Source organism: Typopeltis vanoorti, chromosome 4 (assembly GCF_054136105.1).
Source record: "Typopeltis vanoorti isolate ZY-2024b chromosome 4, IOZ_Tvanoo_1.0, whole genome shotgun sequence".
NCBI classification, from domain to species: domain Eukaryota; kingdom Metazoa; phylum Arthropoda; class Arachnida; order Uropygi; family Thelyphonidae; genus Typopeltis; species Typopeltis vanoorti.
In genome coordinates this window covers 10,319,275-10,332,010 of record NC_143552.1, presented here as the reverse complement: position 1 = coordinate 10,332,010, position 12,736 = coordinate 10,319,275, and the positions used below count along the sequence as shown (strand labels likewise).

Sequence of the window (12,736 nt, the reverse complement as noted above, 5' to 3'; positions counted from 1 at the left end):
ATCTCTCTCTCTCTCTCTCTCTCTCTCTCTCTTGAGATCTCATAATTGCCATCATGATAGTGCTACATACTCAAGTTTACAGTACATTATGAATGCAGCTTCTTTTTTGACATCTATTACCTGTCAGATTTTATATTTTGGTCATCTGTAGTACCATTAACTGGGTTAATGTTTTGTTAATCCCCCCCCCCCTCCCATCTTAGATTAACTATCTTCATGCGTTCTTGAATGTTAATTATGTCTAATAGCTTTTTAATGTTTCTGTATTAATGGCATCTGTTCTCTTTAATTTTCTTCAGAACTCTCCTATTTGTAACAAATAAAACAAAACAGCTGTTTTTTATTTGTTCCTGTTGTAATGCTGTTAATCATGCTGATATTGTATGGCGATATTTTAGTTATTTAATCACTTTAGCAATCCCCTCCATGTGGGGCACCTGTTCATGGTTGTGGGGGGGGGGGAACTTTGATCCTCATGTGAACCCTGGACCCCCAAAGTAATACAATGTTAATGTGTTGATGACACCAAAAATGATATTTGTCCCAATGAAAAAGCATATTTAGAAGAACTATTCATTGAGATGCAGAAAAATTAAGTGGATTATCCATTGTTCTTCCATCATTTTCTACCATAACAGTTGTTTGGAAACTAGAAATCCTGGTTGAATATCATTAGGCTCTTTTTCCTTGACTGCTTTTTATAGAAGGAATAAGGGCTTTAATCAAGAATACTTGATCACCACTTTGCTTATGCTTAGTAATATCCATTTTGACATCCTATCCAAGCTATTATGCTTTCTTTTATGCACAAGAACTGCCTTGCCAATTTTGACATTTGAAAGACAGTGTTACAATAATAATGTGCAAATTAAAAAAAATGATGCATTGTAAATCCAAGCAAAACTACAATGTAGTTGTTGATTTATAACTGAAACAAAGAGATTGTGTGATAAGTGAGCAGTGTTATAAGTTGGTGTGTATTGGGGGGGGGGGGTATATTATTATTATTACGGGCAACTCCAAGGAGTCCATAGACTCATCGAGGAAGGCCCTAAACATCATGTCAAGAACAACTATTCAGCTTCCACACAGTATCTATCATACTTGGCCTTGAACTCATTTACAGTCATGGCACCCACAACAGACTCTGGCAACTTATTCCACTCATTCACCACTCTCCAAGTAAAAAAACCTAGTTCTGACACCTTTGCTAACCACACTCTTGCCCAGTTTCCATGGATGGCCCCTAGTCCTCCCACCACCAGACCTGTTCTGAAAAATATCCTCTGAATTAACCTTATAGAAACCCTTCAGTAATTTGAACGTCTGAATCATATCACCCCTTTTCTGCCTATCAACCAATTTCTGCAACCCACAAATCTTCAACCTGTTCTCATAATATTCATTCCATAGACCTGCTGTCATCTTGGTCACTCACCTCTGGATCCTCTCAACCTCCTCCCCATCAAGAAGAAACCCTGGCGCCCAGATCTGGGCACAGTAGTCAAGATGGGGTCTTATCAAGGCTCAATACAGAGAAACAATAACTTGTCTCTGCTCGTCAAGGTATTCTTCAGTGACCAAGTGATTTGATGAGCTGATTTAGCCACTTTTGCAATGTGTCCCTAAACTTCAACTCCCTATCCACCAACACTCCCAAATGCTTGGCCTCATCAATCTCCTGGAGTACAGTTCCACCAATGTGGTATACTGCTGCTAATCTTTTCACCCCAAAATGCATAACCTTGCACTTTTCCACATTAAATTGACATCCATTCTCCTTAGCCCAGTCCTCCAATCTATCCAAATCATCCTGCAAAATTTTGGCATCATGTGCATTCACTATTGCTCTACCCAACTTTGCATCATCAGCATTAGAGATGTGTGAGGATTGGGCTCAATTCCCACATACCAGCTCAGTGGTCACTTGATTACAGAAAATGAGTAAATTTCTAGGTTATCTGCCCTGGAAACCACATAAATATATATTTAGGAAAGTTTTTAAGTATGTTTCTTCAATTTTTAGGCCACGGAAATGCTGGTACTTTGAAGACTCATATGAAAGGGACCACTTATACTACTCTTTGATGTCTGTTTGTCAGCAACCCTGTTATCCACCTCACCAGTACTTCTGATCTGTCCTCATTTGCTCCATTTTATGTAACAGATTTCTATGCAGTATCATAATGTAGCCATTTTCTTTATCCAGATTAGTTATCACTTGATTATAGAAAGTGAATGAATTACAAAGTTAGACTTCACAGAGTCATACTGTCTCCTCATAGAGTATCCTGTCAAACTGATTCCTGAATCCTACCCTTTGCCATTTCTGTGCAATACTAACACCTTTCCTCCTTTCATTTTTTATATCATAATACTGCTCCAAGCTGTCTGCTGAGTTTTTTTGTAATCCCTCTCTCTCTAATTCCACATATACTTCTTAACTGAAAATTTCTACATATTTAGCAACTTTCCATTCCAGGACTGATAAGTGATATAAGATTTGTCTATGACTTTGGTTATAGACAAATCTTCACTCATCAGATCCCATACTCTCAAACCACAGGCCTTCCTCTCTGTCACATGCTATTTTGGGTAATTGTTTTTCTTAGTACGGTGTGGCACAGAAAGGGGGGAAACAGTACTGAACTTTGACACCCCTACTCCTTCAGTACATGTGCTATCATTGTAGTTATTCAGTATTGTCTTTTTGCACCATACTATAGCTGCATAAATTCCTATCCTTCCCTTGTGTGTCTTTTTCCCTCCAGTGTATATGCCTATAACAGTTGCTCATCTTACATTCATTTGTCAATGTATATCAGTGTATATCTTCTCTGAATATCACATGGTTTGTAAATTTAAATATCAAACAGAACCAGTTATTTGAAAGGTCATAATTATAGAGACTGAAGAGCTCATTTACCTGATAATCTGATAACTTCAAAATGTAAACAAAAGCAAAAAATATAATGAAATAAACATTGCAAATGAAATATCTGTCAAATGCTGACAGTGTTATCCTTCAAATAGAAAATGTACAATTTAATTTTTAGATTACAAAGAACTAAGATACTCAGTCACAAATAAAACAGTAACAAATATAATTATTATTTCAGATCTTTTCACTTGGTTATAAATTAAATTAAAGATACCAAGAAATTATATTCTTGTTTAATCCTTTATCCAAGTGTAAGCAAACAAAGTTTCCATGTGAATTATCTTCATGACTAGGCTATTTGTATATAGAGGCTGATGACTTCACATTAATTGCCTTAGTATCCATAATGCAAAGCACATACTTTCAGGTGTGTGTGATGCTGTGCATTGTGGGAAGGGCCACTACCCATATCAGTTTTGACCTTTATTGAGGTCTCATCAGTGGGAACCAGATCCAGAAGAGATACCAAAGTAGAAGTGAAGACAGAAGTTCTAAAGCAATTAATGTGAAATCACCAGCCTCTATATAAAGTAGCCTAGTCATGAAGATGTTTCACACATACTTTGCTTACGCTTAGATAAGGGATTAAACAAGAATATGATTTCTTGGCATCTTTAATTTCAATATAATCATTAATGATTCATATGTAATTTCTAGAAAATAAACTATTATTCAATTGTACCAATTAGAAATCATTCACATGTTTGATAAATAACATAAGATCTCTAAGCACTGATATATTGCATTTCATTCTTCTCTTTCCTCTGCTTTCCAAAAATGTAAATCCACAGAGTCCAACCAAAAAAAAAAACTTTGTGCCACTTTTATAAAAGTTTTTATTGTGTCTAATGTGCTTGTGTTCTTGAAATAATTTTTATTGCTCATACGATCAACCACTTTGTGTGTAAGTATATCACTAGTATTAATTATAAGTAACATGATTAACCTCCCTACTGGCTGAGGTGGATGAAATAGTGAGAAAAAATTGCACTTCTTATCCATGTTATTCAATAGGTGTTACAGAATCATATCTAGATATAGCTGGACATCTATAGATGGCATGGCCAGTGGGGTGTTAATAAATATCAAATAAATCACACTTTTCAGAAGAAATGTTTAATACCTTCTAAACAACATTAAAGTTAAGTTGCTACAATTAACACCCCACTGAAACTGAAATCAGCTGAAACATTTTCAGCTGATTTCAGTTCTTTGTGTACAAAACTGAGGAACACATAAAAAAAAAAAGGAACTAGTTTCTTGATTCTACATAGTTATGTTTATTGATGCATACAGATTCTATATATTATTATATAGAATTCAGTATAATTTAATAAAATATCTTTGACTTTGTTGGTATTGTGTGTGTGTGTGTGTGTGTATATATATATATATACATATATTTTTTATTTTTTAGTGAAGCCCTTCTGGAACAAATTGTTCGACAAACTCAGCATGTTGTGTTGAGACTAAGGTAAGAATGAGAAGCCAACCTTTCATAAATGGCAGCGATCTTGCTAAAATCAAATATTTTGAGTAAAACTGTATTTGATCATTGATGCACTTGTTGGTAATTAAATATTAAATCTATCTTCTTTGTATGGGCTTATACTAAGTTTTTTAATATCACTCCACACCCAAGATAATAGAGACCATAGCACATTAGTGCCTTCCATAGGGTTCTCCCTACAGGCTTTGATGTGTTTTCACATCCCCTAAAATGTGGGTGAAACATACTAAAGAGTTGAGAAACATGGATAGGGAGGAAGTGAAAATTCTTCACATTTAGGAGAACCATAAACTGGATTACTCCCATTTGTAACTACATCTCTGGCCATCACAGCATATGTAGTTCCTTGCAATACATTCAGTATAACTGTAATTTTAAATAGAAATATCAACTAAACATGTACAATATATTTTTATATTTCTAATTCTTTTACCATATAACTGTTTATTGTTAAGAGCAGAACGAAATAAGTAACATCCATTCTGAAATATATGTTATTTGGGGTGTGGGGGCTCGATTTGTTTGGAAAATTGTTGCAATCAAATATTGCCTGTAAATCATCTGTGAGCCTAGAGAAGCAAATGTTAGATCGATTTATTTTTATTTTTTTAAATTTTATTTTGTTTATTTTTGTTATTAATTTTGCTTAGTTACTGTTAGATGACTTATATTTTGAAGAACTATGTCGAATATAATTACTTTTATAACATAATTAATTAATGAATTAATTGCAAAGTATATATCTTGTTTCTTCTAAACTAAGTCTTGTGTATTGTTCATTTATAATTCTAGTTAGAAATCACTTAGAAAACAGTGACACTTAAAATAATGCATAATGTTATCTGTAATACTTTAAACAACAATTTATCTTTCCCATTTCAAGAATCCTACACTACAAATTGAAACAAATAATTATGAAACAATTATGTATTAGCTAAGCTTTCTGTATAGAATGCAGCTGACAACAGCAGTTATTAATGTCATTCTTATAATCAGGGCTTAACATACACTCGCTCATGGTGACTAGATTTTGCTAGCTGGTGGGTAGCTCCAAACTGGAGGAAATATTTTTTTTTTTTAAATAAAAATAGCTTTCTAAGCAAAATCTTTTTCAACTTTAAGAAAAAACAGATGAGACAACAATAATCACTCCTATTGACTTGTTTGAATCTAGTATTTGAAAAAAAAAAAAAAAAATCTGAAGTGAGTTTCATTTTTTGCCTCACAAGAAGGGTTTTGCATAATTTACCAAGCCCTGCTTATAATTGTTTTCAATGTTTAGTTGGAAAAAATAGCAAGAAAATAATCTTGTGCACTTTGTTTTGAAAAAAGAAAGAAAGAACATTGTAAATAAAATTTGGCTCTGAAATAATCATGCCTGATAAACAAGAAAATACATCATCCCCCAAATGGATTTACCTTTTCCATTATCTTGTGAATAGTTTTGAAAATGAATTATTATTTATATGGGCACTTCAAGGAATCAAAAGACTCATCGCAGGAGATCCATCTATCCATTAACACAATACCTATCATACATCGCCTTAAATCTATTCACTGTTGGGCTGCTCACAACCATCTCTGGCAATCCATTCCACTCATTCACCATTCTCCAAGTAAAGAACCTAGTCTGCACACCCTTACTAACCACACTCTTAGATAATTTCCATATCTATAATTTGTATAGGCTATAAATTCATACTCTCTCCTCCACTCCACACACACACGTACACACACACACACACACCACAAAAAGAAAAGTTGAACTCCTATGTAACAACACCTGCACTTTTTTTAAATTGTTCTTTCTTTCCACTATGTCAGATAATTTATAATTTTTTGATAATAAAACTGAATCTCTAATTTTTATAAAATTAAGATATTGTGATTATAAGGGTGATTTGGCAGAATTAATTTTTGATAAAAATACCGCATCAGCCTGGAAAAGAAATATCAGTGTTGCTATAAATTTAGGATGTCTGCTAATGAACAAAATGAAAGAAAACAAAACAAGAAATTGCTGATGTATACTTCTGTACTATTGCATGGGGCTCTTTGGTGTGGCTTCTGCTGAAGTGTTCTGTTCTTTCTTAGTAGCAGTCAAATAATCTAAGCTTTCAGCCTATTCCTGTGTTAGAGAGGAATGTTTAGCGTTGAATGCTATCATTACTCTTTTCTTTCCTTGATCATTATTGCTTGACTTCAGTTCTTCTGGTGTAAGTTTATTCCTTCTTCTTCTAGATCTTGAGTTGGAGTTTGTTCCAGCAGCTGACTTTTCACTGTTCACTCTGGTTCCCTGATGAAAACAGCAGGGACATTGTTTAACCAGGCAACATCCCAGCATGAAATCTCATGTTGTATCATCATATGTGTTTGCAGTTTAAACTAATAGGCAGTACAATTTGGTTGGCTAAGTCTCACATTGCCAGCCTATTCTCATTCGTTCAATACCCAGTGGATACCTACTAACAGAGTGCACCTCGTGAAAGTGAGAATTGAACATTAGGTCAGAAGCCCAAGTTGCTTATCTGCATACCTTAAAGTTGAGGTGGAGGTCTCCTCTCAGTTAGAAAAATAAAAGGCTGAAATTTAAATAAATTCATTGCTAAAACTGATCTGTTATCACATTTCAAAATAATTATTTATTTTATTTTCACACATGTGAAATTTGTTTTTATGTTTACCAAGCATAATACATAAATAAATTGCACAGCAAAAAGTTAAAATGCAGGTATCCCTTGCTTAACACGACAATCCCTTTATTTACGCGGCAAGAGTTTTAATTAACACGCCTTTAAATTTACCAAAATTCCATGCCAAATACAAAATCATTGCTACAACCCATGGACATGGGCGTCACTGCAACTTTCAAAGCCCATTTTTTTAAAAAGACATTCTCAAAGGCAGTAGAAACAACAATGGGAGAAAATGCGATTAGGCTCCAAGAATTTTGAAAAACTTTTAACAATAAACACGAAACTGAAAACATTCATGACTAGTGGGAGCAAGTGTGGTAAAGACCTTGGTTTTAATGGTGTTGATGCAGAAGATGTTAAAGAATTATAAATTTAGTTGAATCCTTTATTCAAGTGTAAGCAAAGAAAGTTTGCTCCTGAAGTATCTTCAGGACTGAGGCAACTCGTGTAAAGGTGGACCAATCTCTCATCACTCCTTGTTTTAGTATAATATAATATAAAAAAACTTTCAACATCTTTCTCTAAATCCAGAGTAATTTAATAATAAGGTGAGACACCTTTTGGCAACTCGTATAGGTAAATATGACTTCTCCATTGCTTCCACCTTAGTATCACCACCTCTGGGTCTGGCTCCCACTGACGAGACCTCAGTAAAGGTTGAAACTGGTCTGGATAGTGGCCCTTCCCTTAAGCATAGCATTATACATCTGCAATGAGATGTGCTTTGCATTATAGGAGATACTAAGACAAGGAGTAATGAGAGCTTGGTGAGATACTTGAGATACTTCAGATGCAAACTTTGTTTGCTTACACTTGGATAAAGGATTAAACTAAATTTATTATAATCTAACCAAGTGGGAGAAAACTTTCAAAATGTTAAAGAATTATTGGATTTAAATTCAAAAGATTTCAGTGACAGCGATCTTCTTGAAATTAAACAATAATGCGCATATAAAGACAACGAACAAATGGAATGTAAAGATGGGGTTCCAAAGGAGATAACAGTCAAAGAACTGGAAGGAATATTTTGCACTTTAGAATCGCTTAAGCAGCAAGTAATGGATGTGGATTCAGATGTTAATCAAAGAATGCTTGTTTGCCAAGGTCTGGAGAGTCATTTTGCTTGTTATCGTAGAATATATGCTTATAAGAAAAAACTGAAACGACTCTTGATAACTTTTTTGATAAAAAATTGCACAACTAATGTAGGTACAAGCATTTATTCAACATTTACTTTGCATTCATTTTTTATCTTTCCTAAAAGAGTACCACATAAAACAAATTATTAATGCAGCAATCCCTCAATTAATGTGTTCTTTAAAACAGTCGCATTAATCGAAAACACACTAATTAAATATAATAATCTATGGGAAAATGTATAATTTGTTCCTCAGATTTCTTTTTTTGACCCTTAATTTTTTTTATAAAATAATTGGGGTATGTCTCAAGACCAGTTAAACTAAAACAACTCTTGATAAATTTTTTGATAAAAAATTGCAGTAACTAATGTAGGTACAAGCATTTATTCAACATTTACTTTGCATTCATTTTTTCTTTCCTAAAAGAGTACCACATAAAACAAATTATGTATGAAATTAACCATGATGTTACTGCGTATATCAAAATCGCATTAATCAAATATAATAATGAATAGTAAAATGTACCATTCGTCCACGATCAATTATTGTACAGCAATCCATCGATTAGTGCATCATTTTTTTTTCGATACCCAAAAACATTAACCATTAAAACAAATTAACCATGTAGCTGAAAGACAATAAAACACATTCAGAATTTAAATTTATTATCCTGCTTCTTAACAAAGAATTGAGCTAACGTAGTTTGACGGGCATTGTGTTTCTTTTTTTTCATACAACTGATGGTATGGCCCTATTGCCCCTTCTGCAAATTTTACTGGTTCTCTCTTCGCCAGGGTCAATCTCTAAACATTGCTGCTTAAAAACTTTGATTGTATGTAAACTATTTTCAAATTGTTTCTGTGAAAACCTCTTTGGACTTGTCAGTGATTACATTTTTTTCATATTCTTCAGGATCTTTCCGCTGTGTATCTAAATTTAGCAGATTGGAATCACTCAACTTCTCAGAATGAGATTTAATTAACTTAGATTAATTTGAAAAGTCTCTAAAATCATTTCCACAATGTGGAAGAATGTGCTTCCAAACAGCTCGCACATTGCTAGCAGTAATTTCATTCGACTTTGCAACTTTATAACCAGACTGAGATTTCTCTGATTTGGCTAGAAAAGTCCTGGAAGGCATTTGCTTCCAAAAAAGAGGCCGGTTTCATCGACATAAAATATTTGTTGAATCACAATAGTCCCCCTCTTACACAATTTTCTTAAATCTCTGGATATCTCCTTATCTGCACTTGCAGCTTTGCCTGTGATTAGAATTATGTAGGCTATTTCTCTTTTTAAAATGCTCAAATCACCCAGCACTAATGTGGAATTCTTATTTTCCATCATTAATAGTCCTTTCTTTCCAGGTTACAAAGAGACAATGCTTTTGATTTAATAAGGCCAGTGTTTAGCAGGATCCGTTTTTGGTTACAATCTTCGATCTATGTAAAAAGAAGTCTCTCTAATTCAATCATTATAATACTTTGATTTTCAGTGCATGCATGATGAACTTGAAGCAGCTTTACCTTTCTGTCCTATATTTGCTCTGGACTCGCCTTGTTTATTTTTCTTTATTATTTCAAGTTTTTCTTCCAATCAGATTACTTTTCAAATCATTTTCACACTTCTGTTTTTTGCTCACTAATTCTTTTACTCATGATTAAAGGTTAGGAAAATATTTTGAAATAAAAAAGGAAAACAATTGCATGAGATGTTAAGCAAAATGCTATGTAAAGCAGACGACATAAATTTTGGCAGTAAATTTGGAACATAGCGTACATGGAAATAGTGTAGTATGCCATTAAAAAATATCTCTGTAAAATGTTTCAAATCGGTAACTAAATTATTTCATCCTGGTGATTGATTTTTTAAAATCTGTAACATTTATTTTTAAGATGTATATTGGCGCACTAATCAGGGGTGCATTAATCGATGGATTGCTGTACAATAATTGATCGTGGACGAATGGTACTTTTTACTATTCATTATTATATTTGATTAATGCGATTTTGATATACGCAGTAACATCAAAGGATTAATTAATTGCGTTAATCAAGGGATACCTTATTGAAGGACATCAAAGGATGTCCCAGGTAAAACAGTATAGTACAGAAAAGGTCACTCTGTATGAATCCATGAATAGCTTTACAATCGCCATTAAGAGATTAACTGGAAAGTAGGGTAATTAAAAAACAAGCCAAGGATGTTGTGCGGTAGCTCAACATCCTTTTACACTCCAACTGAATTGATTGAATGTGCTTTATGCTTTCCTGGTTTATTTTAATTGTTTCTTTCTAATTATGTGTTCTCCAACCACTTACAACCTCCAGCTTTTCAAGAAAAATATAAGTAGGGTCTTTCTTCCTTAACTTCCCCATACCAGCTGAAGCAGATGAAATTTTGTGACCATCTTAGGCATTTTCATGAATCAAAGCATGAGGCAATTCTGCCTTTTATATATGAAAATGCCTAAGATGGTCACAGTATTTCATCTACTTTGGCCATTGGGAGGTTATGGAAGAAGGGAAGGAATCTACTGATATTTTTCTTGAAAAGCTGGAGATTGTAGTGGTTGGAGAACACTTCATGAGAAAGGTTATTCTGGGAAAAGAGGAAATTAAATAAAATGGGAATGCAAGAAGCATATTCACTGAATTTGAAGTGGGCACTTGCTACTGCTTGTATTTTAACAGGTCTGATGAAAAGTAAATGAATGATGGATGCTAGTTGCAGTAGATACCAGTTAATTTGAAGTTCAAGAGTTACAAAATTTATTAGCTCTGAATTAAATTAATTTGCATTATACAATGATCATATGGGCTGAGTATTTTCTTGAACTCATTAATATTGGTGTCAAACTTCCATCCTATCTAAAAGAATTAAAAAAAAGTCTTATGCCTGCATTATTTTATTTATTTATTTATTGTCATCACACCCAGCAGAGGTTATATACATTATACCTATATACATTAATACCAAGACTAAAGTATGAGTTAAATGATCTGGAACTCCTAGAATCCAGACATGGAATGGAACTCTTTCATACCACTACAGTAAGCAGGGTGGTGGCCTCGCACCAGCTAATTTTGCAATTTGCGTGTGTTATTTTCACCCATATAAGGCATAATGTAGTATAATACATTAGTAGAGAAATAATCTAGAAATTCCACTCCAGAAATTAAACTTGAGACTCTTTTGCAAGCCAATTCAGGCTTGTGAATAGGGTAGTGACAATAACCAACATATATGCCCATGGTGGAATTCAAACCCTGCAGCTTGTTGGTTGGAGAGTCTATATAATGAGCACGCAGCCATTCACAAGACATCCACATAACTAAGTAGACTGTATATTTTGCATGTAGGTGATGTGATGTGGCACCCACTTAGATGAAGTTTCTGACATCTTAATTTCTCGTCTGAGTATATTTTTTAGGATCCCTAAAAAAACATTAATAATAAAATGTCTAATAATTTTTTTTTATTTTTTCCTTGTGTTTAATTTTTCATTCAAAAACACTTTAATTTATATGAATAATTTTCTTGAGAAATTCATCAGTTAATAATTATGATAAAGAGCCAAGAGGCTATTTTTTTCCCGTAGCGTAAATTAAGTTAAGGGGATAATAAATCCCTCATTATTTTATTTTAAAGCTGGATACGAAACTCGGAGATCTAGATCTAAGAGTTTCATTCTGAAGAACTATCTGCAAGTCCAAGCGTAAGTCAACACCTGGGTGGTACAACACTAGGGCAAATATTAAGGATTTGCTGTTTTACTCATAATGTAAAACGCAGCTCCTAGGAGATGTATTACTGTTTTACATTATGAGGAGATGTCACTACCCAGACCGGTTTTGACCTTTATTGAGATCTCATCAGTGAGTAGGTAGACTTGGATAATACCGAGGTTTAAGTGAACCGAACTTACATATACCCTTACTATACGAATTACCAGACCAGTGTACCCATATATTATTATTACTACGATAAAGAGCCAAGAGGCTATTTTTTTCCGTAATACATCCATAAAGCAGTAATACATCTCCTGGGAGCTGCGTTTTACATTATGAGAAAATATTAAGGATAGTGATGGAGCTTGCTCCACCTCTGCTCCGAGTTTCCCTAGTGTTGTGCTACCTAGGTGTTAACTTACGCTTGGACTTGCTGATAGTTCTTCAACATGAAACTCTTAGATTTCGATCTCTGAGTTTCGTATCCAGCTTTAAAATAAAATAATGGGGGATTTGTTATCCCCTTAACTTAATTTACGCCGGAAAAAAATAGCCTCTTGGCTCTTTATCATAGTAGTAATAATATATGGGTACACCGTCTGGCAATTCATATAATAAGGGTATATGTAAGTTCGGTTCACTTAAACCTTAGTATTATCCAGGTCTACCTACTCACTGATGAGACCTCAATAAAGGTCAAAACCAGTCTGGGTGGTGAC

At 33.9% G+C, this 12,736-nt stretch overlaps 1 protein-coding gene across 1 annotated transcript in view; it reads left to right on the top strand.

Moving 5' to 3' along the window:
• The window catches only part of MED17 (mediator complex subunit 17), a 183,886-nt gene that overhangs the window by 127,689 nt on the left and 43,461 nt on the right, over window positions 1-12,736 (top strand). Inside the window, exon 10 of the mRNA XM_090391000.1 lies at window positions 4,359-4,415. Within this exon, the coding sequence (XP_090247126.1) occupies window positions 4,359-4,415 (57 nt within the window). The remainder of the gene's footprint in view (window positions 1-4,358; window positions 4,416-12,736) is intronic.